The sequence below is a fragment of the Poecilia formosa genome, unplaced genomic scaffold (assembly GCF_000485575.1).
Source record: "Poecilia formosa unplaced genomic scaffold, Poecilia_formosa-5.1.2 Scaffold130, whole genome shotgun sequence".
Taxonomy (NCBI): domain Eukaryota; kingdom Metazoa; phylum Chordata; class Actinopteri; order Cyprinodontiformes; family Poeciliidae; genus Poecilia; species Poecilia formosa.
This window is the reverse complement of record NW_006800069.1, coordinates 347,317-372,876: the sequence shown is the minus strand read 5'-3', so window position 1 is coordinate 372,876 and position 25,560 is coordinate 347,317. Positions and strand designations below refer to the sequence as shown.

Genomic DNA, 25,560 nt, shown 5'->3' with positions numbered 1-25,560 from the left:
TATACTGGCGTGGGAAAATAAATGGACATGGATGGAAGAATATAAGGATTAATGGTAGCTATATCATTGAGAACGTCAATTTCTCCCAGAATATAAATCAGCACTACATTCCCCAGACGTCTCAACGAAAGGTCATAATCACGCATGCGCAAACTAGATGGAACGACGGCAAGGAAGTTGGGACCTGAGGAGCGCAGTCGCGTGCTGTTTTTTGGTGGCTCATTTGGAATAAATGTGCGGAGAAAGCCCGGCACGGGAGCTGAATGTTTACGGATAAAAACTAAAAACAAATGTAAATTGGAGGAGCCGTTCAAGGGAAACAGGGGACAGGTATGTGTTTACGGTGACTAGCGGGTAAATTGTGAAGAATTCGACCGGGAAAAATTGTCGTTGTGAGAGAGCTATCTGGAGGTTCAGAGAGTTGACAGGTTGTCTGCGGCGTGGCTAGGCTAGTCGCACCGACCGAAAGCCCTCCTTAGCCGATACTGCAGCTCTGTTCTGGCGGCTGTCTCAGCCGAAACACCTTAGGTGTCCTCCCAGGTTTACAAAAGTTATTAAGGACAACTTTAAAATAAAACACGGCTTGCATTTAAACCAGTCAAATTTTTGTTTTGTCGAAATTGAAAGCGCTACTCTGTATAATTTTTATTTTTATTTTTTTTGCCGGTTTTATTGCGTTAAAACTCGCCGCTCAGTCGCAGTTTCTCATTTAATTTACACAGAGGCGACACAATGTAACGCAGCATAGTGTGCTTGGGATCAGGTGCTTATGGCTGCATTTTAACCAGTTCTGCTGAAAAGGGACGCGTTTGCCGACCGGTTCAAGCCAGAATTATTATAGCTAGCTTAATTGGCTTAGAATGGCAGCTGAGTGGCGGGGTTGAAAATCGAGCATCATCATTGGAACCAAATTAATGTTCAGCATTAATCTGACTGCTACTGCTCTCGGTTTAATGCATATCACATACATTTCAGTTTGTGTCAAATAGTCAAAACTGACTTTATCCTAAAGAGCTTAACAGCTGTAGGAGATAATATCTGCTCAGTTTTGAGTGACATAGTCATCGCCACTGAATACGATGAACATATATATTCTGCTGTTTTTATTTGCGGTGTTCTGGAGCGGGATTTGGAGCAGCTGTCTTTGAGAATCAGAGGCCTAAGAGGATTTGACAGCCAGATGGGTAACAATACTACACCCAGATGCCAGAAGAAGTCCTGACAGTTTGACTGCAGCATTTCTGAGCACCTAAAACACACAAAAAAGTGATATCTAAATAATAATAATAAAAAACCTGTTATTACTCATAGATTTTGAGAGTACATAAGTGCTGTCAGAAATGAGGACAAAATGTATTGAATCATCTTGTCAAGATGTCAGCACTAATTAGATCCAGTTAGACTTCTTGTCGATTCAAGTAATCGCCTCCTCTGGGTTATTTGGGTGGCTTCAGGTTCAGGAGGAAGTTGCAGTCAGTCACAAGTGTTGTACCCCACCCTCCCAACTCTTTATACAGCGGCCTGTGAACAGAAGTCTCAGTTCTCCTGATGTTTCATACAGATTCTTCTAGGTGTGCCGGCTGTAAGCCCCCACTTCTGTTTGTACTAGAAATGCACCGATTAGGGGCGGCTAAGTTCCAGTTTCTGTGAAGTTCTGACCTGTCCTGGTGCTGCAGATGATAAATAATTCTGACTTTGCTTTAAGAAATATAAATGACAGCTGTTAGAAGTATTTTTTTTTTCTAGAGTTCTTACTATTAGTGGTTGTGGTAGTGTTGTTTTTAAGGTTTCTTTACAATCCTAAGGTGTTCGCACACCATGTAGTTTGGTAGACTCGATTCGATTGAGGTCCAAAATTTGCAACATTTGTTACATTTTCAGCTGGCGCGGTTCTCTTTCACATGTCACTGTGTCATGTGAAAACTAATTGAAAACTAATTCCTCGCCAGTGGCAGCGCTGTGTCAGAAACTACCGAAGGAAATGGCACAAAACGATATGAGCGCATCTTTCTTCTTCACAAAATGTAAATAAAAATGGAATAGCATCAGGTTTTAAGGCTTGTAGGATTTCCTTTTTGTCATTTATAAAAAAAAAAGTTATTTTTCCTGCTTGCGCCAGACTCAGTTGGTGTGAATTCATCCTTTATATTAGCAACTAACATGAACTCTACCTATAAACATAAATCACTGTGTGTATCAGCTCTTTAGAGAATCAAGGTCCTAATATCCTGCCAACACATTGAAGGTTGAAAGCACAAAATAACAAACCAAAGCAACTTTCTTCAGCTCTCCTTGTATTTTCTAAAACCAGCTCACTTGGTTCACTCTTGCCAAGTCAGCAAAAACTTCCCCAGGGCATAAATCTGACTCAACGTCTCTTTCCTTAGCCAGAAAATACAAAATGTTAAAGGACTAAATCCTGTCTCTCAAGTCACTTCTTACAGCTAAGGAGTTCAGTTTTTAAATGCCTCATCGCCACTGAAAATTGTTGGTTTTGAGTCTTCTTCCTGCATTAGCAGCTTCCATGCTGAAAGGAGTTGGTAGAGTTTAGGCATGATGCATTCACTTGTTAAAACACTGAATATTTAGTGGTTTTTAAAGCTGAAAATTGTCAGATTTCATCCCACTGACCATTTCCCCTTGTGCATTTCCAGCTTGTATGTGTGAATATTTTTGTGCTGTGTACAAGCAATACTGTACACAGAGGGATTTTTCTTCTACAGGATTTTCCCCTAGAGAAGAAAGTCACAGTTTTCCAATTGTTTTCAATTCCGACCCGTCTGAAAATGGAAACAAGAAGTTCCTCTTGTCTAGGAGTTAATTTTCGGTCTGAACTTGACAGTGGGGTATTGTATCTATTGCTGCCTCGCTCTACACACCTCATGCCCCCCTACTCTGAATGTTGACGGACTAGGCAATGTTTTTTTCTTTAAAAAAGAAAATGGGAACAACCTGCCTTGCCTCTGCAGGCTGAGTGAGAGCTGGTACCCTCCAGTATAACCGGTTAGAACCGCTCTCCTTTAATTATTAAATTATATTCCAAGTCTAAAAGAAAGAAAGAGAGAGGGGGAAAAACCCAGTTCAGCTATATCCACTGCTCTTTTTAGCTTTTGAACATATAAATTGACGCTCGGTTTTCTTTTTGTGCTCTGACTGTTCATTCCTGGTTGTTGTTTTACATCTCAGTCACTCATTCTGTCAGAGGATGATGCCACTCTGTCGCTGAAGCTTGGTTTTATACGTAGAATGTAAGGTAACCAGGGCTGGCGTTGTGTCAGATGAATGCCATGTGAATGTAGTGTACTTGCTCCTTTTTCCAGTTCGCAAAGCCGATGGTCATGGTCAAACATAGGAGGTATTGTTGAAATCTGAAATTGATTGGCTTCCACAAGGCACATCACACGGTGCTTCCTGTTGTTACTACTGATTTTACCAAAAGATAAACTTCCATGTCTGATTGTTGGAGCTAATGTTTTTATTTTGTATGCAAAGATCCAACGTCAAATTTTTTTTCTCTCATGTTTTTTTTGTTTCTCTGTCTCTCTCTATCTGCCCTCTATCACCCTGGCTGTAATCAACAATAGAAACATTGTGAAAACCCTTCTTATGTCTTGTTCAAAAACCCTTTGTGTTCAGAAGACAAGACGAACCCCCATTCTGGTTCCCACCACGTTGCCATATGCTAGCATCTCTCCAAAAACGAGCACATTTTGACCAGAATTTCCTTTGATACTCAAAGGTTCAAGACGAACCCGGTTCTTACCTCAATGGAGTATTTCATGACCAAAAGGAGAAACCGTAGAGGTAGCAGTTACCTCTGCATCAGCTGGGAAATAGCCTAGCTCAGGTCAGCACAGTGCTGCCAGCCTCTCCCTGATTGGCCCTTAACTTCTCCCTTCCCCCATAAAGCCCCCCCAGTCTGTCCCCACTTTCCTAGTTTTCTGTCACGCAAGTCTCTCTTAAGCCACCCGCCATGTCATCAGTCCGCTTCACGGTGACGCCCACCAAGGCCGAGGACCTCCCGGGGCTGTCCGACACGTCGCCCGACATCAGCTCCCGCCCGTCCGCCCACGTTCGCTTCGGCTCCAGGGAGAGCGTCAATCGCAGCGACCCGGTGAGCGAGGGGTCCGCAGGTGGGACGACGTTCGGAGGAATGGGAGGGAACGAAACGCCGGACCGCAGCAGCATAGACCAAGGTAAAGATGCACACACTTGTTCTCACAGGCTTAGTGGGGTGCTAAATATTTTAACATTGTGTTTATAATCTAGCAATCATCTTGCATACTTATTATCTCACATAAACATGTGCATGAAAATATATTTATATTTTTGTGTGTACGTGCAAAATGCTTTGTGTGGAGGAAAGCCCCAATCTCAAGGTTGACCTTTCAGCTGTAAAATGACCCCAAACGTCCTGTCAGAGCGGCAGTTCAGTAGTTTAGATCAGAACTTATTCATGTTAGAGCGGCCCAGTCAAAGTACAGACCTTGATTCAACTGAGCCTCCAGGGTAAACCTGGAAATTGATCTTTACAGTTGCTCTCATTTTCATATGATGGATTAAAGGGGCAGTATTAGGCAATATCAACTTTGTCATAATGTTATTCCCTCATCAGAAACAGACCTGGAGTGTTGCTCTGATTCTTTCAAACTTGTTTAAGAAAGCCTTCAATCTCCATGGCAACCATTTAGCTGTGGAAAACGCATGGATCTAGCTCCCCCCTCGAGGACAAAACTCCTCCGCTGCATTTTCCAAGCTTCTTCTGCTTCTCTCACAGAGCAGCCTGTGACTCCCCTCTCTGCTCCTTCAGACTAGTCAGCAGCAATTAGCAGACACCTGGTGGAGCTGCAGCTCTGTTGAGCTCATCATAGTTGCTACTTCTCAGTGAAACGCTGGTAAAAACTTAGTCAAAGGGTTAATAGAGAAGCCATGTTGTGATGACTTCCTGAAGGCAGGGTTGAATTTCTACAAAGAATGCTATGAAAAGGACCAGTGATATGTTTTAAGCTCTGGTTTGCATACTCTTTTATGTTTATCTTTATTTTTTAAATCCTAAAAATAGAAATAAAATGCCCTTTTTTAAAAGTTTCTGTTCTAAAACGTTTTTCTTTTTTAAAAAGTCACGTGACATTTATGGCTCTGAACAAGTTTTATTTGGTTGACCCTGGAGCAAAATTGCTCTGTTGGTTGTAAAGGTTGCAGAGCCTTTGTCTAGCATATAAAAGCCCAACAATAAAGTTTGTGGCTGCAAAATGAAATGTGAATATAAATGTGCTATATTTTGATCTGTCCATTTAGAATTTTGTTACTTTATTTGTGTAAGTTTGAAGAACAGAAATTTGAAGTTCCTTCTTAATTAATGTTAATTAGTCGGGTCAGATCGGACTCGTCATTGAGAGCCACCTTCCTATGTGGCCTCATTTAGATTTTATTTACTCCAGATCTGTCACAGAGCTCACTAAGCGTTTAATAAAATTCATGGGAGCTTTTTTTTTTTTTTTCTTCTGGCTAATTTAAGTCGATAGCTGTCACGAGGACAATACGCTGGCATTTAAAAGCAAATAAGAATATCTGTGTTGGGTTCACTGGCTCAGTGAGATGTAACTGAATTAGCCCACTGATCCACTTAAGCAGTTGCATTGTTATGAGGATGCCCTGCACTGTTTAATAAGCTTCCATAAATAGACATTGAGACGGTTAATCCGTTTCGATCAGGCCGCTGCAGCCTGTCCATATTTCTGTCTCCACGTGTCCTGAAATAAAAGAAGAAGAAGAAGAAGAAGAAAAAATGCTGACGGAGTGGTGCTACTGAAGCAACTGAGTCAGGTTCCTGAAGTACTGACAGGAGAAGTCAGAGTGAATGGATGAGCAGCTACTTCCTCTACGATTCATTATTTTTGACACCTTTACAGTTAGCTGCTGAAACTGCTGGGCGGAGGAGCCCTTCTGTTTGGGAACGCTCTCAGAAACAAACAGCCGTTTCCCCCTCGGGTTCACCCACATGTTGTCTAGCAGCTGTGGCTCTGAGCAGACAGCAGTAGTGAAGTGAAGAAGATGCACAATTCATAATGGAGAATTGAAAAAATTAATTCCTCTCCTTTACACTTTCATCAGTTTTAACACAGCGGATAGTAACTGTTATGCACTTGTAGTATCTCAGATGGAACATCACACTAGACGTCACCAGATCTTACAAAAAGTGAAGTGTCTTGTGTTAATTATTTAACTAAGTCAGCAAAAAAACAACAACAAAAAAAAAAACACCCCTACAAGATGTTGCCACATTTGCAGGGAAAAAAATGAAGCCATTGTTCCAAGAGACATAAAGGGGAGGTGCACCAGAAGATTGGCTGATGACTATAAATGGGTTATTTTTTGCTTGGTTGACCCAGATCTTGGTATTTGAGCTATTAAAATGGCTATTTGGGGATTTCAGCTATTCGCTAACTTTGCCTTTGTCTCTCTCCTCAATGCTCTTTCTGGACTTTCTCCCATTGATCTGGATTTCTGTATACAGCGAGGGCGATTTACAGGAAGCTTCATAGTGTTGAAGTGCCGCATTACATACGTTACGGCCAAACGTAAAATTTTAAACTTCAGCAGAGTCCACAAATCCAGCTCGCAATCGTTTCTCAGTTGCCACAGGTTCAGATACTCTATACAATCAAATACTGTAGACTCCACTTCCTACAGAGTCTGTGCTTTGTAGACTTCATACAAAGTCGACTTTGAATAGCTGGGCAGCTGTTCAGCTGTCCAGGTTGGCATTTATGGATGGTTGTTATCCCAAACAGCTACACATATCAGGGGTTCACTGTGCATCAGAAATTGTTCTGTTTGATTTTCCTTTGCTTTAAACATCTGTCAAGGAATATATGGGATTGTGCTTACAGTTAGTAATGCTAACCGTGCTAACTGCAGATTAGATGCCAAAGCCAGTATAAAACATCCTCAGGAATTAGAATCTGATTTATCCAACCTTGATAACCGTTCAGCTAGAAACTCTTTTGGAACTTGTAACTTTTTACTTTTTTTTTTTTTTTACAGTTCTGAAAGCAAAATAGGAATCAGGCAAAACCAAAATCAGAGATTTTAGAAAATCTGATATCAGAAATTGGGTGCAGCATTCTGATGAGTGCATCTCCACTAAAAAGCTTTTTATTTGTTGATTTCTGCCCCTTGGTCCATCCATTTCTCCTAGTAGCTTCTTTTTGTTTTTGCAGATGGAGCTACAGTGTTTTGTCAATTCCTTCTTTTAGCTGCAGAAACTCATGAACCCGCTGATCCCTGTTGACCTCCTTCCTGCTGTCCACTTGTTTCTCAGCATGAGCCACTCCTGGTGGACAAACATTTACCAGTATTTGCTCACGTTCCACCCTCAGAATTGATCCATCTTTTTGTCGAGTGACTGACAAGCCATCGATACCAGCACGGTCACAGGGCTCGCTACACATCTGTTGACATTCACCAGTCGTGACATTTAGCAACTTAACATCAATAGCCTGTCAAACACATTGAAGAGCAATAGGGAGTTCTACCATAATCTGATAAGCATGACTCTTAGCTTGACTAATAAATATTTCCAGACAATATCAGTTATGTTGGGGTTACTTTCAGCTCCTATTGACCCAAATTGGTGTTTTGAATGATATCTGGTGTTAAGACAGAGTTTCTGAAGAGTCTGAAACAAGCAAAAAAAAAAAACAACATCCAAATACCCTGTTCTCAATTTTAGATTTCAATTAGCTGCATTTTATTCAAAGTTTGTTTTTTTTTCTCTTTGAGCCATTTCCCATCGTTCTCGCCATCTGTTGTAGTTCTGACCGACGAATGTGAGTGTTGTTACGCCTTAATAAAACTACAACACCCGTGAATCTGACGGTTGAGCAAGCAGTCGTGTCGGAAGGATTTCATAGCAGGATATGCAGTCTGTGTCGTAACCAGTTCTTCTTTGTGGTTTCATTGATGAGGAACCGGTGTTTTCAGGCTGCACCTCTGTGAGCCTGATTCAGCAGATGCAGTCTGGGAACCGCAGATGAATTTCTGAATCTGGACCGTCCTGTTGAGCAGGTTTGTTTGCCAGGAGCGCTCCCAAGTCTGAGGTTTTGTTTTTTTTTTCCCCCCTCAAGCAGTCAGATGTTGGGTCACACCCTGATGTTTTGACTTTATTCAACCTAAACACATGCATTGCTTGGTTTGCACCAAATGTTGCAGTGTGGTTGTTTTCTGTAATGCGAAAGGACTCGTGAAAATGCCCCTCCTGCTGAATACCAGCTGCAGGTTTTCATCACTTTCCAGAGCACCCCTACGTGACCCAAAGAGCAGCGTGCGGACGACTGGTTTCGTTAGCTTGGGGAAGCAAAGGGGGAAGTGATGATGCTGAGTCAAGCGCTGCTGTTGGTGCAGGGATGTGTGCTGATGGATCTGGAAGGGATTCGGTGATAGCGTCGCCATTTCATTGGACTGTGCTGCATAAATCCGTACAGCTTGACCTCGATGAATCAAAACGACAGTGATCTCAACTCTGTGTGCTCATATTAAAGTTCTGGTCGTGTGTGTGTGTGTGTGTGTGTGTGTGTGTGTGTGTTCTCTTTTCTTGCTGTTCAGGGGAGGGGAACTCTAAGATCTCCAGTGTTTACATCAACAACAGTCATGGGATGGATGACGATGAATTTTTCGACAGGAACTTGGCCTTATTTGAGGTTTGACAATCAAACTGATTATCACTGTTTTGTCTATAATGTTCTAAGTTTTCTGCAACATTTTATCTCATAGCACTGATTGTGACAAAAATCTTTGTGCCTGTGTGTGGTATTTTTTTTTCCTGTTTGCCAAACTTGAGCTAAAAAGCTGCATGGTGGGTGCAGCTAATTTTAGCTTGTATAGATTACCAGCTTCTCTGGAAATGTCTCTAACCTTTTTCTTTTTCTATAAACAGTCAGGTTCTTTCTTCTCTTTCATGTTTTCTTCCTCTTGATTGTTTAACACCCTTCCTCTTCTTTCTCTCTTTATCTTGCTGCTTTTGACTTTGATCCTTTCTTTGTTCCTGACTCACTGCTGCCTTTTCGTGTCCCCACCACTGTTATCTCACACTGTGACGTCTCCCATTGTTCGACGACCAACAGGAGGAGATGGACACTAGGCCGAAGGTGTCTTCTCTGCTCAGCCGCCTGGCTAACTACACCAACCTGACGCAGGGAGCAAAGGAGCATGAGGAGGCTGAGAGCATCGGGGAGAAGAAGAAAGCCAGCAAGGTGTGAAATGCTACAAATCGTTTTGAAAATCAGAGTTTAATGTGAAATAACACAATTAAGCTTTTCTAATACACTATATATCATGTTGAAGCATAAAATCTCAAAATGAAACACCGTTACATTCTGATATGTAAAGTATCAGAAACATTGCTTTGATAAATTACACACAGTTTGACTGAATTTGCTTCAAGAAATGGTGGAAAACGGATGGAGTCCCTTTTAGAGTGAGCTCATCGTCCATCCTCTCCTGCGTCGGTCATCGAGTTGTTGTCTAGACAAATCATATCTACGACTCAAAGGGCGTCAAGGCCTGAACTCGGCTTACACTGCAGCGCTCGATGATAAGCCGCACGCATCCAAGATGAGACGATCTGTTTTGGCCGTTCATAGTATTTCCAGCTTAGATTGGCAGACAGCAGGGAGGGGATTTGAGGTCGGGGGAGTTTAACCAAAACAGTTTTAATCTTCCCTTCTGGTTCTGCGGTGTGTTCAGTACAAGCATCACCAAAACGCTGCCACACCACTTTGAGATTAGCTTGTAATACTTTCATTCTTTGTTAAAAAGTGAAACTAGACATAGTTTGAATTTCAACACAACCAGGAAAAACTTTCCTTTTACACTCAACAGTGAACCTGCTTTCATTTAGGGCGAGGACATTAAAACCGGAGTGATGGGAGCTTTTCTGTTTGAGTCACTTAAGAGTCTTTCTGCAGAGTTTTGGACTAATGGAAGGGGAACAAGGGACTTTTTATTGATAAATTCAAAAAGTGCATAACTATAGTCTCAATGTGAGAAATGATAAAACGCTTTGAAGTGGTTTGAGTGACCTTGAACAGACATTGATCGGCTCCTTTAGGGACTCTGGTGGTTCTGACAGCTTGAAGAACGGACTTTCTGAAAGAACAGTTCAGCTGAATGTCATCTGTGTACAGATAATATGAAATGTAATGGAATGTGGTGGTGTTTTGTTTAAGAGGGACCTAGCAAAAAATAAATAAGAGGACCCTTGGAGTACCCCACATATTAGATCAATGCCATAATATATTATACCACATTTTATTAGTACTACTTGGTCTACACTGAATTATGAACTCCTGTCTTTCTTTTACCAACTTTTTCATGAAGTACAAGGTTATAATTTTTACTTTTGTCATTCTGCTGCCAACTATTATAGTTCCAATTAATCATAACCAGACAAAATTTGGAGAACATGATTTTTTTCCAGTGACATAAACTTAATGCTCTTTGCCTCGAACCTCAAAAAATTTAAAGTCTAGCATTTCAGCTGCTCTGTTCATCTTTCTTTTACTGACATTCGTCGGTAAAAGTAGCCAAAACGGCCTCTCTTTATTAATCACAAGATTTATTGGTTGAGTTTGTGTGCAATGAAAGGAATTTAACTTTGGTTTTAATGTAACCTAAATTTTGAAAGACGCAAATGATGTGGACTGCCTTGAGTACAGTTTTATCTGAACATCCCTATTAAAAACATTTTAGTAACTACTGCTGCTTTCTACACACATTCATTTGACATTCTTTATACAAAATATAATGGTTGACAGAAGCATACGAAGTGCTAAATTCCACACGGATACTTTGTCTCCGTTTCAGTCACCGCAGATGGGGACGTTCATGGGCGTCTACCTCCCTTGCCTTCAGAACATCTTCGGAGTCATCCTGTTCCTGAGGTTGACGTGGGTGGTGGGGACCGCCGGCGTGCTGCAGGCCCTCTGCATCGTCTTCATATGCTGCTGCTGCGTGAGTGTTTCTTTGTCGGCATGCGTTCATGGACACTATTGAAACGTTTCCAGTAACATTTTGTGGGACTGTTTCTGCTTTCCAGACGTTGCTGACTGCTATTTCAATGAGCGCGATCGCCACTAATGGAGTTGTGCCAGGTATTCCCCTCTCTTCTAATAAATGGCTAATATTCATTTCCTCTTAATGTTTAAGCAATGCTCCTGAAGGGATTTTTGTTGTCATGCTGCCTGTCTCTGCTCTGTGTTCATAAATTAAAACCTAGTTGTAATAAATACCTCATCTTTCAACAGTGTGTCTAGATTGGCGCATTAAATAAAATGTCAAAGTAATGTGATTCTCTCATGCCTGCAGCATCTTGACATTTTGAAAAGAACAAAAGTAGATCAAATGCAACATGGATAACATTCAGCTTCAGTTTATCTACTCTGCACTGCCGTAAGCGCTTTTAGTTCTCATGCTTCCTCTGTTTCCATGTTTATTACGGGTGATTCAAAAGACTATAAAGTGTTTGGCTTTCCAAATACAACTCGGCAGCAGAAATTATTCAGTTATCCTTCTAACTGAAAACGGTCAGAAGGATCTCTTTATGTATACTGTGACTGTCTTGATGTCGTTTCTCATTCGAGGCACTTTCTTTAAGGCTCTGACGTAGTTTTATAGCAAATGCAAATAAATATACTCCCAGATACTTAACAGGATTAATGCTGCTTTACAGTTGTACTCGGAACTAGGAAATTCCAACTTCCCAGTCATAAAAATCAACTGGAACGTCCTTCGAAGTCGAATTTCCCACTGGGAAACTGGGAGCAAATCCGTTACAACTTGTAGGACGGACTTTGCGTTGCGATATGGCCGCTCCTTGCATTAGCAGTAAGCTGTGATGGGAACATGTATTTACAAGACGTGTGTAAAAGAGTGACTAAAATCAATGCTAAGTGTAACGCCTACTGATCTAAATTGACGAAATGAAAAGTGGCGTTTGCTTATGGAAAGTAATGCTTAAAATGATGTTTGGAAGATGTTTGGCAAACCATATGTTTGGGCGTCACCATGTTGAAAGTCTAACTTAACTAGAGTGTTGTTACCTTGGGTTTGACGTCAAACCCGAGTTCTCAGGTTCCTGGAAAGCAGCAACAGCAGCCTAGCTAAGAAGTTGGAATTTCAACATGGCGACGCCCGTAGACATTGTTTGCAGTAGCTCTTGCATCATTTTAATCTTTATTTTCAAGAGGCAAATGCCACTTTTAATGTTTTCAGCTTTGAGTTAATACATTAAGCTTAGACGTGCGTTTACATGCGTGTCTTGTAAAGTAACCATGTTTGTTGGTGCGAGGAGCGGCCACATTGAAACACAAAGTCGGCCTTGCAAATTGGACTTGCTCCCAGTTTCGTAAGAGGAAATCCGACTTCGGAGGGCGTTGCAGTTGATTTTTCCAACTGAGAAGTTGGAATTTCCAAGTTCTATGTACGACTGCATGAGCACAGATAACTCAACTATAGTTGAGCCATGTGGCATCACATAACTTCACCAATGTTAAAACCTCTGTTTACCTTAGTACCACCTACTAAGCATGCCTAATCCCTAGCTGGGCGGCTCCAATGTGTTTCCATTTGTCATCCCACCACGTTTCCTCCCTAATCCCCCAATCAATCCCAACCTATTGTTTTGCTTCCCAGGAACGCTTTTTTTAAGCTGGTATTCCAGGGTTTGTTGTTGCGGAAGCGGTTTCACTCCTTATCGAAAGTGTTGCGTAAACACGGCAAACAAATATATCCTCCCACACAGTCAGTTAGGCAAGGTAAAGAATCAGTTTCCCCATGGTTTGGGAAAGGAGTGCCTCAATCTTCACAGCAGCAAGGTTTGCAATTTGAACACCAAACACTGTTTTCACTTTGCTTTAGTTGTTCAGATTTAGTTGTTCTCTGTGTGTTATCATCCTGTACCACTTTTGTCCGTTTTATGATTGTACTAGCAAAAGTAAGGGTGCCGTTTGTTTTAATCGTCTTGGTGAGATCAGTCGAGGGGATTTAGGCCTGGAACCTTTTAGATCTCTAAGAAAATTTCTAAACCATGTGCCATTTATTTTCTGCTTCCCAATTTGACACTGTTATGTGGTTATGTGAAGAAAACTGCATCTCAACTGAATCTTTTTCTAAAATGACAAAAACACTCATGAAATGTTTGCAGAAATGTTTTTCCGCAAAATATATATATATATATATATATATATATATTGTCTAATTCCAATATACCTTTGTACTTTCTTAATATACCTAATATACTTTCTTTTTAGAATAATAGACGTTTTACTCATCAGCTGTCCTCGTTTCTCTGCCTTTGCCTTCTAATGTCCCTAACTATCCATTCCTCGTTTGTCTTATCGTCCCACTGATTTTAAATTCTTCTGTTTATCTTCAATCATTTTTTTCCCCCCTTTCAACACTTTGTGGTTCATTTCACTTCCTCCACCACTGGTGTACCCTAACCACCTTCACCCTCTTCCAGCTGGAGGCTCCTACTTCATGATCAGCCGTTCTCTGGGTCCAGAGTTTGGAGGGGCCGTGGGGATCTGTTTCTACCTGGGCACCACCTTCGCTGGGGCCATGTACATCCTGGGAGCCATCGAGATCTTACTGGTAGGACTTGGCTTCGTTTTTGCCAATCGCCCCATCAGTGTTTGCAGTTTTGTCTGCATTCCTTGATCTTTGATTGTGATCTAAAATATTAGTCCTTACATTAACCCCTCTCTCCCCTCCGTCTCCCAGATGTACATTGTTCCTCAGGCAGAAATCTTTAAAGGCGGCGGGGCGGCCATGTTGAACAACATGCGGGTCTACGGCAGCATCTGTCTCCTCCTCATGTCGCTGCTCGTCTTTGTCGGTGTGAAGTATGTCAACAAGCTGGCCTCCATCTTCCTGGCCTGTGTCATCGTCTCCATCGTTTCCATCTACATCGGAGCGTTTGTCTCCGCTTTCCACGAGCATAAATTTACGTAAGTGTACACGACCCAGTGGCGCCCCCTGGGAATTTTCATAGAGTTGGCCAGATAAAGCCAGTAAACATTTTAGGGGGACACAGATTTTATAAAAATCCTTTCATTTCTTTCCTTGTTTCTTTCTGTTTCTACTTTTTTCTTCCTGTCTTTGCTTCTTTGTCTTTATTTCTGTTTTTTTCTGTCTTTCTTTTTGTCTTTCTTTTTAGTTGATTATTGTTTTACATTTGTCTTCATTGAAGAAAATGACTCTGTATGCCTGTCTATGTCACATAAATGATTCTCTGGGAGGGGCCCCTTCCCGCCAAGAGGAGGCCCCTCTTGGCAAGAGGGGGGAATATTTTTGTAATGACGGTACATTAAAAACATACTCGCATCTTTAAATTATTCCTCATTTTGTCAGATTGTACTGGGATTCCTTGCAATTGGCCGACATAAAGTGTTTCTATCTAAGAAAATAAAAAAAAACACGACACCTTTCAGATGTTCCTTCAACCCCACTTCTATGCACCACTTTGTGTTCGTCTTGTAAACTCCCAATAAAATAAGTTTGTGGTTGTAACACGACCAAATCCTTTTGTGAGATTTCCAACCCTGTCCTGTTAACTAGTTGGTGTCGTTATTGACTGCTGGGTCTCGTTTCCAACAGTGTGTGCATGCTGGGAAATAGAACCATCACCAGCCACGACCAGTGTAATAAAACCGTCCCAGTGGGAATCAAAGACACAACGGGAAACTTCGACAGCAACTTCACACTCGGCTACGGTGGGTTGAGGCTTCGTCTCTTTAGAGTCGTCACACATTTTAGTTGTTGGTTCATGCTAACGTGTCTGCATCATGCCTTTAGAAAACAGCACAGCTGGACCAGTTGTCCCCACCGCTGCGCCAGCTGTGGAGCAAACCACACTACTTTGGGAAGAATTTTGCCACAGCCCTGAACTCAACGCCACCTGTGACGAATACTTCACCGCTAATAACTTCACTGAGATTAAAGGGATTCCTGGTCTGGCCAGTGGCATCATTTCAGGTAATATTTCTTCTCATATTTCCATTTAAGGCTTCACCACTGTACAAATATCGGCACAAAATCAAACTTTATGTTAAATAATGGGATAAACGTTGACTGAGAATCTAAGTAAATCTGGAATGGCATGCTACTTTCTCCAAACAACTGTTTTCTGAATTTTCTCCTCCTGTTAGAGAACCTGTGGAGCTCCTACATCAGCAAAGGCGAGGTTCTGGAGAAAAGCTCGCTCAGCTCCTCTCACTCGTCACCTCCAGCATCACCGCCTCATCCGTACGTGTTCGCCGACATCACCACCTCCTTCACCCTGCTGGTGGGCATCTTCTTCCCTTCAGTCACAGGTACACATTTGCTGCTTCTACTCCACATCTGGATCATGAATGTCCTCTAAGAACGTATTGATAAAACTCCCTATTATCAAACTGTTAAAATATTATACCTGGGGTGTGCTGTGGTGGCGCAGGGGTTAAGCACAACCCACAAATGGAGGCCTCAGTCCTCGACATAGCTGTCGCAGGTTCGATTCCCAGCTTTGGCGACCCTTGCTGCATGTATTCCCCCTTCTCTCATTACCCACTTTCCTGTCAATTAACTGTCAGATAAAGGCCACTAGAGATAAAAAATCTTAAAAAAAAAAAAAATTATACCTGTCTATGCATTCAATTTGTACTCCCTAAGATTAAAAAATATGTAGCATTTTTCACACTGATGTAATTTTCCACTCTAACTCTATTAAAATCTGAATTGATTTAATTGATAAAATGTTTAAGCACACAACTGTTATCTTCAAGTTCTAGTTCTGTAGCGGTCTGACAATTAGAGGGCCACGACATTAGCTATGGCGGACACGATTTGGCTCGCAGGCCTTAAGTTCGACACGTGCTCTAAAGGTTTATTCATCTCTGTTTTGTAATTAATCAAAGTTATTCTTACTCCTGGTTCCTCTGAGGATTTATAATCAAACATATCATGAATGTGTCAGGTTTTTATTCTCCCTGAACTGTTGCATGGAAATTGGTTCAAATTTGACATATTTAAAAAATATCATATCTTTACTTGAAAAAGCACATTTGAAATAAGACATAGTTATGTTGCTTGTTTCTATTTTGTTTTAGTCTGTTTTTGTTTAACATACAGGTTTCTAGCCATTTCTTACTGTTTTTTTTTTTTTTAATTTTCATTATTTTAATCAATTTAAATTGGAGTTTAGATTTATGGACTGAGCCTGACCCAAAAAACCTTTAACACATGTAGCATAAAGAAAACCAAATGAGAAGTCGTGATATAAAGTTCTAATTTTTGTATTTTAAATAAAAGAGTTAGCAGCGTACCTTATTGAGGAAATAAAGTAAGGCGTAGACGTTCATTAGACTGTAGCAAGCGCAGCATTCTACACAATGTGCACGGAGCTCCGCCCCTTTCTGCTCCTATCAATCACGCATCCTTGAAGTTTTGCACCTTACTCACCCTGCGGTTACAACAAGCGACAAGATGGAGCTGGAAGATGCTTTAAAAAAAAATGAAAATGGCTAAATTTGCACTGCATATTTAAATTATGCTCTAAAAATGAAAGCAGTGAAATCTTAGTTAAAATTGTGCATTTGGTTTTCTTCAGGCTCAGGCTTGTAATTCATGTTAATCAGTCGGGTCGGATCGGACTTCACACAATGTCTATGGGCTCGGGCCGGGTTGGGTTGAATTTTTAGACCATAGTTTTCATATTCTTCATAACTTATATTTTTAACTTTACTTTGGTGTGTAACTTGTTTTTTCTCCTGCAGATTCTTATTTGTTTTTCTTCTGTTTTTTTTTTTTGTTTTTTTTTAGCGAATTGCTGGTGTTTTATGATCTGCAAATAAAAGTAACCCAAAAAATGTTATTCTCCTGCTCTTCCTCAGGAATCATGGCTGGTTCAAATCGGTCAGGGGATTTAAAAGACGCTCAGCGCTCCATCCCCATCGGAACCATCCTCGCTATCCTCACTACCTCTTTTGTCTGTATCCTTGTATCGTATCTTATGTCTTAGTTTCCCAACATGGTTTTGAAGAATCTGTCTTTCTTGTAATTCAAATATGCAAAAAAAAGAAAAGAAAAGAAGAAGCCACTAGTTACTTCTGAAAGTCCTCTGGTTGAGAGTTCATAGTTCAGTTTATGGGTATGAAGCCGTTTAGACTCTTCTGGTGCGAATGTTGTTTTCCTGAGTGTCGTCCTTGTAGACCTGAGCAGCGTCGTGTTGTTTGGCGCCTGCATCGACGGCGTCGTCCTCAGAGACAAGTCAGTACATCTGCTTCTATCATTCACTTACCTCTGTTTACTTTATTCTGTAAAGAAAATGACTTTTTCTTGTGAAAACTCAAAAGATTTACACTAACTCACCTGTGCAGGTTTGGAGAGTCAGTTGACGGCACTCTGGTTGTTGGCACGCTAGCCTGGCCTTCTCCTTGGGTCATTGTGATTGGCTCCTTCTTCTCAACATGCGGTGCAGGCCTTCAGTCACTGACCGGCGCGCCACGACTGCTGCAGGCCATCGCCAAGGACAACATCATCCCATTTCTACGGGTAGGAGTCGTTTTTATTGTATTTTTTTTATTTTGTAAAGTGATGAAGAACCAAGCCTTTACTTCTTTGTGTGGGACTCGATGTCATGTTTTGTTTGAGTTTAATTTTACAGTTACATTTTTTTTTATTTAGAGTTGAGCTTTTAGAGTAGATATTGTAAATATCTCTACAGAGATCTTAATATAAAAGAACTCTGAATTATTTTATATTAAGCTGAATTTATCTGATAATAAATGATGGAATTGGTCTGACAAATGTAATAAAAAGAAATTATAAACACCTTTTTTGCTTCCTATTAAGCAGATAAAGGCATGTCTAGCTAACAGACATGATTAGATTTAAAGGCTCAGTATTTATATAAATTTGAATATTTTTTTAGCTTTACATCATGTTACAATGTTCTCTCATCAAAAACATACCTGGCGTGTTGCTTTGACTCTTTCATACATGTTTGAGAAATCCTTTAATCTCCATGGCAACCATTCAGCTGTGCAAAACGCCTGGGTGGACCTAGCTCCGCCTTCGAGACACAGCTCCTCCTCTTAGCTGCGAACAATGACATAACCTGTATAAATAATGGTCAAATAAAATTAATCATGTTATTGTTAATCTTCATCATGCAGCTAGCATAAGTAGAGCATTTTTAGGACGTTCAGATTATTGTGAAAGCACAATAAAGTTCAGAATCTCAACAGGCGATAAAAGGTTTAAGGATTAGAAGCAATTATTTATTCACTGATGGTTAGAGAACGTATTTAGCCATTTCCGATGTAAAGTCTTTGGTGTGATCACTGTGTTTTCCCTCTGTGTGTGCGTGTTGTGCTCCAGGTGTTTGGACATGGGAAAGCTAATGGCGAACCCACCTGGGCTCTGCTCCTGACGGCACTGATAGCTGAGCTGGGGATTCTCATCGCCTCTCTGGATCTGGTCGCTCCCATCCTCACAATGTGAGCCAATGAGGCCGGTTCGAACGGCCACTGTTGATTGGCTCGGTCGCCCATCCTGTCAGCCAGTCTCTCTCCGTCAGACTCCAGCTTTCTTTCTCCGTCTCTCCAGGTTCTTCCTGATGTGTTACCTGTTTGTTAACCTGGCCTGCGCCCTGCAGACGCTGCTCAGGACCCCCAACTGGAGGCCCCGTTTCTCCTACTACCACTGGTACTGACACACACACACACACACACGCATGTACGCAAGTGCGCGCACGCACACACACACACACACACACACACACACACACACACAGTTGTACATACAAACATGCAGACTGAAGTGTTCTTGTGCTCCACATCTGTCCAGGACCTTGTCGTTTCTGGGGATGATCATCTGCCTCGCTCTCATGTTCATATCTTCTTGGTACTACGCAATCGTTGCCATGGTGATCGCTGGCATGATCTACAAATACATTGAATATCATGGGTATGTTGCCATGGTGATGTATTTGCTCCATGCATTTGTATATGTACAGTATGGTTGAGATTCCTCTCTGTGTGTGTGTGTGTTTGAAATAGTTTGATTTGGTCATTTTTCCGGTGGTGGACCCAGAAAATTTCATATGGGGGGCCAGAACAGTAAAAATGTAGGGGGCACAGACTAATAAAAACCATAAATAATAAAAAATTAATACATTTATTTAGTATTCAATCATTTATTTTTAAGTTATTTATTTTGTATTCACTTTAATGTATTTATTTAGTAATTATTTTTGTTTAAATTTATTCATGTAGTATTTAATTTTAATTAATTTATTTAGTATTACTTTTTTTATTTAATATTCATTTATTTTTTTATTTATTCCTTTAGTATTTATTTATAATTAATTTAGTATTCATTTGTTGATTTAGTTGTATCAATTTTTTTATGTATTTATTGGGTTTTAGATTTATGTCTTCTTTGAAGAAGATGACTGTATGACTTTCTATGACATAAATGTGATTCTCTGGGTGGGCAGCATTTTTCAAGAGGGGGTCATGGGCCCCCCTTCACCACCTCTTGGGGGCACCACTGCATTTTTCTATTATTTTTTTTTTTTCTGTTTACCGGAGTTTTTTCAGCAAATTTATCCTTTTTCATTGTTTCTGTGTGCATTAGAGCAGAGAAGGAGTGGGGAGACGGGATCCGCGGTCTGTCACTCAGTGCTGCCCGCTATGCCCTCCTGAGGCTGGAGGAGGGACCACCACACACAAAGAACTGGAGGTAACAGCAGAGCGCTTTAGGGACTTCTACTTCATGCCTAAATGCAAAAAGATATAAGCTTAAAGCATTCAAACGGCCATGATTCTATGTAAAATCCAGTTTTATTTCCCTTTCGTCCCAAGGCCCCAACTGCTGGTGTTGCTAAAGCTGGACGAAGACGCTCACGTCAAGTCTCCGCGGCTGCTGACGTTCGCCAGCCAGCTCAAAGCAGGAAAGGGCCTCACCATCGTCGGCACGGTCGTCTCGGGAAACTTCCTGCAGACTTACGGAGAGGCTCTGGCTGCAGAACAGGTTCATCTTTACACTCATCACATGTCAAACAGGCAGTTTGGATCTAGAAATGCTGGATGTCAGACAGTGTCGTGCAAAAGTGCTCATCCCCCTTGAACTTTTCCATATTTTAGCATGTTCTAACTTGAAGCTTTCCTGAATTTGTCAGGGGAATGCTAAGTGGTAAACTGACATAAAGGGATATCAAAGAGCAAAGAAAAAAATAAAACGTGAGGTATGCGTTTCTATTTAGTTTTAATTTTTAGAAAATCATGATTTTGTTCCTCCCAAAAATGCACTTTTTGGGTTTCCTTAGCTCAGAGTGATGTCAGCACGCGCAGGGCAGGCATCTTGATTGAGTGTTGTACAGCTTCTATTTATTTGGACTTTAATTTACATCAGCTCTATGACAAATTATAAGGGCCAGACTAAGATTTATGATTTTTATTTGTTTTCAAGAATAAAGCTGTAATATGAGGAGAAGGAAGTAGTGATTTATCAATAAAACTCCAATACAGAAAACAAAAAAAAAATTAAATAAGGAATCTTTTAATATGTTCAAATTAATTGATACATTCATTGAACAAACAATGAGAGTATTGAGATGCAAAGCTAACAATGCTGAAATACTGACAATTTTGGGGTTGGGGGTTGGAAATTATTGTGACGATAAATCAAAATTCTTATCACAATAAGCAATTTATCATGATAAATTATAAATGATACAATGAATGCCCACTATTACGCAATACTGTAGTTTATATGAATGTCAACAGCCTCTGGACCATTTTCTCTCCTCCCTCAGACTTTGAAGCATCTCATGGAGAAGGAACGGGTGAAGGGCTTTGTTCAGTGCATAGTGGCTCAAAAGCCACGCGAGGGAATCAGTCACATGATCCAGTCGAGCGGCCTGGGAGGAATGAAGCCCAACACGGTGGTGATGGGCTGGCCTCACACCTGGAGGCAGAGCGAAGACCCGCAGGCCTGGAAGACCTTCATCAGTGAGTCACAAAGGAGACGAAACGCAATTTCTGTTCCTCCACTCAGCACCCCAACAGCAACCCCACTCTGTTTCCTCCTTCCAGATACGGTCCGAGTGACCACAGCGGCCCACCTGGCTCTGCTGGTGCCCAAAAACATCTCCCTGTTCCCCAGCAACAGTGAGCCGCCCACCGACGGCTACATCGACGTGTGGTGGATCGTCCATGACGGGGGGATGCTGATGCTGCTGCCGTTTCTCCTTCGCCAACACAAGGTGGGGGAAAGAGGGGTGAATGCAACCATTTTTATTAAATTAATCCATTTTCTATGAATACGTTTTCCTGAGGGAATGATTTCCTGTCTCCATCCAGGTGTGGCGTAAATGTGGGATGCGAATCTTCACTGTGGCTCAGATGGAGGACAACTCTATTCAGATGAAGAAGGATCTGGCAACGTTTCTCTATCACCTTCGTATTGAAGCAGAGGTGGAAGTTGTGGAGATGGTATGTGACCAGCTGGGTCAGAAAGGGCTACAAGGCTCTATCCCAGGGCCCCAGTTTTTAGGGGCATCCCAAAGATTTTTTTTTATTTAAGTTTTTTTCTGAATTCATGTTTTGCAAACATTGCACAATATATAAAATTCATATTTCCAAATCTTGTCATTTTAATTATTTTAGGGTTTTTATGAATATAAGTAATATTCAAATATTTTAGAATTATGAAGGTTTTTTTTTTTTAGATCTTTGAGCTCTCTCTAATGTGAAAAGCATTATAAATGAAAGCTATTATTATTCATTATTTTGTAGACTTCTACATTCCAAAGTATCTAAAGTTCAGCTGTGAGATCATTTTACACAACCTTGTAAATCTACAAAAGAATTGAAATATTTATAATCTGTCAAATTCGGTCATAAATGTGTAATAATCTGAGTGTTTTTATTCCTCTTCGTCTCCAGCATAACAGCGACATCAGTGCGTACACCTACGAAAGGACACTGATGATGGAGCAGAGGTCTCAGATGCTCAGACAAATGCGACTCTCTAAATCAGACAGAGAAAAAGAAGTAAGTGTGTTGTGTACATTTTTTTTCTTGTTTTACACCTTTTATTTAAGTCTCACAGTTGTTGGGATAAAAACAAACAAAAATATAATTGATATCATTATTGCAATAGTATTGCAACCAAATGTTTGTTGATATCTTGCATCCCAATGACGACATGTGCTGTATTTCTACGTATTTTTTTGTGAGAACTTTTGTCAGGCAAAAGTTTGAGTCACACTCAGACATCTTCTTTATGTTCTGTGACTCCAGACCATTGAGGCTACTGCTAACTGGCTGCCAATAAAGCCTTACCAGCTAGCCAACTAGCTATTTTGCTAGCTAGTTGCGCTTACGATTTGGGTAAGCGCAATTTTATCGCCAGTTGGCTGGACAAAATTCAATCACTTCTGTGGAGATACAGGTCTTAAATTCCATTCATAATGGTCTTAAAAAGTCTTAAATGATAAAAAAAAAGTCTGAGGATCATAATGTAGCGGGTATTTTATTTTTTTCCATTTCATATCCTCTCCCTTTGCCTCTGGTTTGCTCAGAGGGTGCGCTGGAGTTTTGACGATGTAAGTTTACCATGTTTCACGTTGCCATAGGAAGTTGCCTGAATTTAGATGTAGGTGAAGACCTTCAAACTTCTGACAGAGGAGATTTTAATTAAACTGATTTCACAACACCATCTAGTTTCAGGCATTTCAGTTCAGGCAGAAGCACAAGCTTAGTTAGCTGTACAAAAGTGTAAATAAAGTTAATGTCATAATTTTACACCATGATCTGTTTTTCTGTAAACTTCCTCTGCTGCTCCTCCCACTGAAGTTCAGAGGTCTTCTGATTTGAATCTTATCAGCCTCTTTAGACAGATGGGCTCCATAACTTGCGTTGTGCTCCTGTAGCTTCCCGATAGCGTAGCTACAGCCTGTGTTTGTTTTTTTTAGCTGGTTAGGTGACCTTGTGTTGTCTTTAGGTGTATCTCTCACCCAGGTTCAGGAGTACTGAAGGCCACACATCAAACCCCATCAAAGACGACAGAGACAGACAGGTACAAAGAGGCAGAGAGTGAGAAAGAAACAAGAGTTAAGAGTCAGGAGGTTGGTGGCAGAGGAGCGAGGAATCGCATTGGGGGAAAAAAAATAGAGAAAAGGAACGGGTCAGGCTCGAATCAGAGGTTATACGAGCCGAGTCCATGTTTGTTTCCATATGCGACGCAGGCCCAGCTGGTGAAGGACCGTAACTCCATGCTGCGCCTGACCAGCATTGGGTCAGATGACGAGGACGACACCGACGGCGGAGAGCGGGAGCGGCCGGTGAGCAGCAGCTCCGAGCACCACCGTCGTGTCCAGATGACCTGGACCAAGGAGAAGACGGCCCAGTACAGAGCGGCGCACTCCGGCTGCTCCACACCCGAAGGCTTCAGAGACATGCTGAGCATCAGGCCGTGAGGACGGATTGCGATGCACTAATGTCTGATCGCAGTGGCCTGGAGAGGGGGGTGATTGTGTTTTTTTTTTTTTTTTTTTTTTTTTTGCTTTTCTTTCAGGGACCACTCCAATGTCAGAAGGATGCACACCGCTGTCAAGCTCAATGAAGTCATCGTGAACAAATCCCACGATGCCCGGCTCGTCCTGCTCAACATGCCGGGGCCCCCGAAGAACACGGACGGAGACGAGAACTGTATCCTTTCCTTCTCCTGGCGCTGTAATTCATTGTTCTCATTAGGGCTGAAATGATTAACGGGATTAATCATAATTAATTGATTTTTGGAATAATAATTGACTAATTTAGTAATTAATTAACTGAAGTAAACACGCAAAAAAAGACCATTTCGGAAAAATATAGCTTGCATTAAAGATAAAAGCACCTTCGTCTGTAAATATGTTTTACTCAAAACTCCCCTAGTAACAAAATTTTAGTTTATCTGTTTCATTTCAGGCAAGAAAATTTTTTTTTCTTTTATTTTTAAATAAATTCATTCTTTGAGTGCGTCTTTCAGTGTATATTGTATAAAAAAGGAGCAAATTGTTAAATGAAAAGTCTCTTTTTATCAGATTAATCGATTAATCGTCAGAATAATTGATTTACTAAAGTAATCGTTAGTTGCAGCCCCAGTTCTAATACAAGCTGTAAAGTTTTAACTCATGAACCTAGACATGGAGTTCTTGGAGGTTCTGACGGAAGGATTGGAGCGCGTCCTGTTGGTCCGAGGAGGCGGAAGTGAAGTCATCACCATCTACTCCTGATTGGACAAGACACTGGAAGACACTGTTCAACAAGCAAGCCAATCATGGAGAAGACAGGAGATGGGTTGGTTCTGTGTGGTCTGCGTGGGATAGACCGTCACTGGCTGCAGCATTGGTTGTCATCCCACCAAACTTTTCATCTTCACTCGTTTTCTGCCATGACGGTGGTTTCTACTCCAATTATGTTGACTTGAGGAAATGCCAACACAGTTCCACGATTGAGCAACAAGAACCCATAGCAATCATGTGTGTGCATGTGTCTGTGTGTGTATGTGTGCGTTTGTGGGAATTGCTCACCTGGAAGATCTTTGATCTGTTGAAGGGACCAGCATTTTGTTTGAAGCAGGTGTGTTTAGGCAGTGGATCAGTTAAAGTAAATATGATCGGTCTGAAAACAATACAGTCCAACAAAACTCAGGGTTTGATTTTTGTACAGAATGTATTTTGGTTTGTTAGTTTGCTATGAGAGACCTAAATGTCTGGTATCAAGAGGAGTATTACTGATTTTTTATTATTGAGTATTATTATTATTATTATTATTATTTCGGAAGGCACATAAATGTTTATTCCAGAATTACACATGGAGCAAATAACAGTAAAGTTGAGAGTAAAGCAGATAATCTTGTGTATCATTTTCCATCTACAGGAACAGATGAACACCAAACTCAGCATTTATTTTGTAGACATTAAAGCTCATGATACAGCAACTTTAAAATCAGTTTTGTTGCACAGATGTTTGACTTTGGTATTTGTCTGAAACTAATATTGTATATTAGAATCTCTGTTTTTTTATTATTTATTTACCAAATTCAGAATAAATTCCTTTTGGGTTTTTTTCATTTATGAACCAAAATATTAAATTTAATGTAAACTTAAGCACAAATTAAAAATTATGTTTTCAAAAGACACATTATAGTTAATTAATTATGCAATTGTTCTTAAATGTTAATGGTAGGTAATAATAAAGTAAAGGTAGATGTTTTGAAGAAATCATGTGAAGCAATAATTTGAATCAACAGAAAAAATTTATTCTTAGGACCTCCAAGAATATTATTTTGTTTTAAAGTATAGATGTAAAATAAAATTTTCTTGGGCCAATTATAATGATAGCTAAGTACACTCTCCCACCCCCTACACACACACACACACACAGACTCCTATCAATTTCGTTCCAGCATTTAAAGAACAACTTTTTTTTTATGCGAATAAAAAAAAGGACTTTCTTAGAGGCACAT

General features: G+C 40.7%; 1 protein-coding gene across 5 annotated transcripts; it reads left to right on the top strand.

The window, feature by feature from the left end:
* The first annotated feature begins 113 nt into the window (after positions 1–113).
* slc12a6 (solute carrier family 12 member 6) lies at positions 114–25,480 on the top strand. 5 transcript variants are annotated; one of them, XM_016676195.1, is made up of 28 exons: positions 115–330; positions 3,585–4,196; positions 8,608–8,702; positions 9,126–9,254; positions 10,867–11,013; positions 11,099–11,153; positions 13,523–13,653; positions 13,783–14,009; positions 14,659–14,774; positions 14,857–15,036; positions 15,210–15,374; positions 16,932–17,030; positions 17,250–17,307; positions 17,418–17,592; positions 18,421–18,539; positions 18,649–18,747; positions 18,889–19,008; positions 19,681–19,785; positions 19,908–20,076; positions 20,861–21,056; positions 21,141–21,310; positions 21,408–21,539; positions 21,993–22,100; positions 22,631–22,654; positions 23,053–23,127; positions 23,297–23,523; positions 23,626–23,759; positions 24,234–25,480. In XM_016676195.1, the coding sequence occupies exons 2-28, from the start codon at positions 3,974–3,976 to the stop codon at positions 24,323–24,325; spliced, it is 3,570 nt and encodes a 1,189-aa protein (XP_016531681.1). In that variant the 5' UTR covers positions 115–330; positions 3,585–3,973; the 3' UTR covers positions 24,326–25,480. The 5 variants fall into 5 exon arrangements, with proteins under 5 accessions (XP_016531683.1, XP_007561755.1, XP_016531681.1 ...); XM_016676196.1 differs by lacking the exon at positions 22,631–22,654; XM_016676197.1 differs by lacking the exons at positions 23,626–23,759; positions 24,234–25,480 and having other exon boundaries at positions 114–330; positions 23,053–23,176; positions 23,297–23,389.
* Positions 25,481–25,560: the final 80 nt, after the last annotated feature.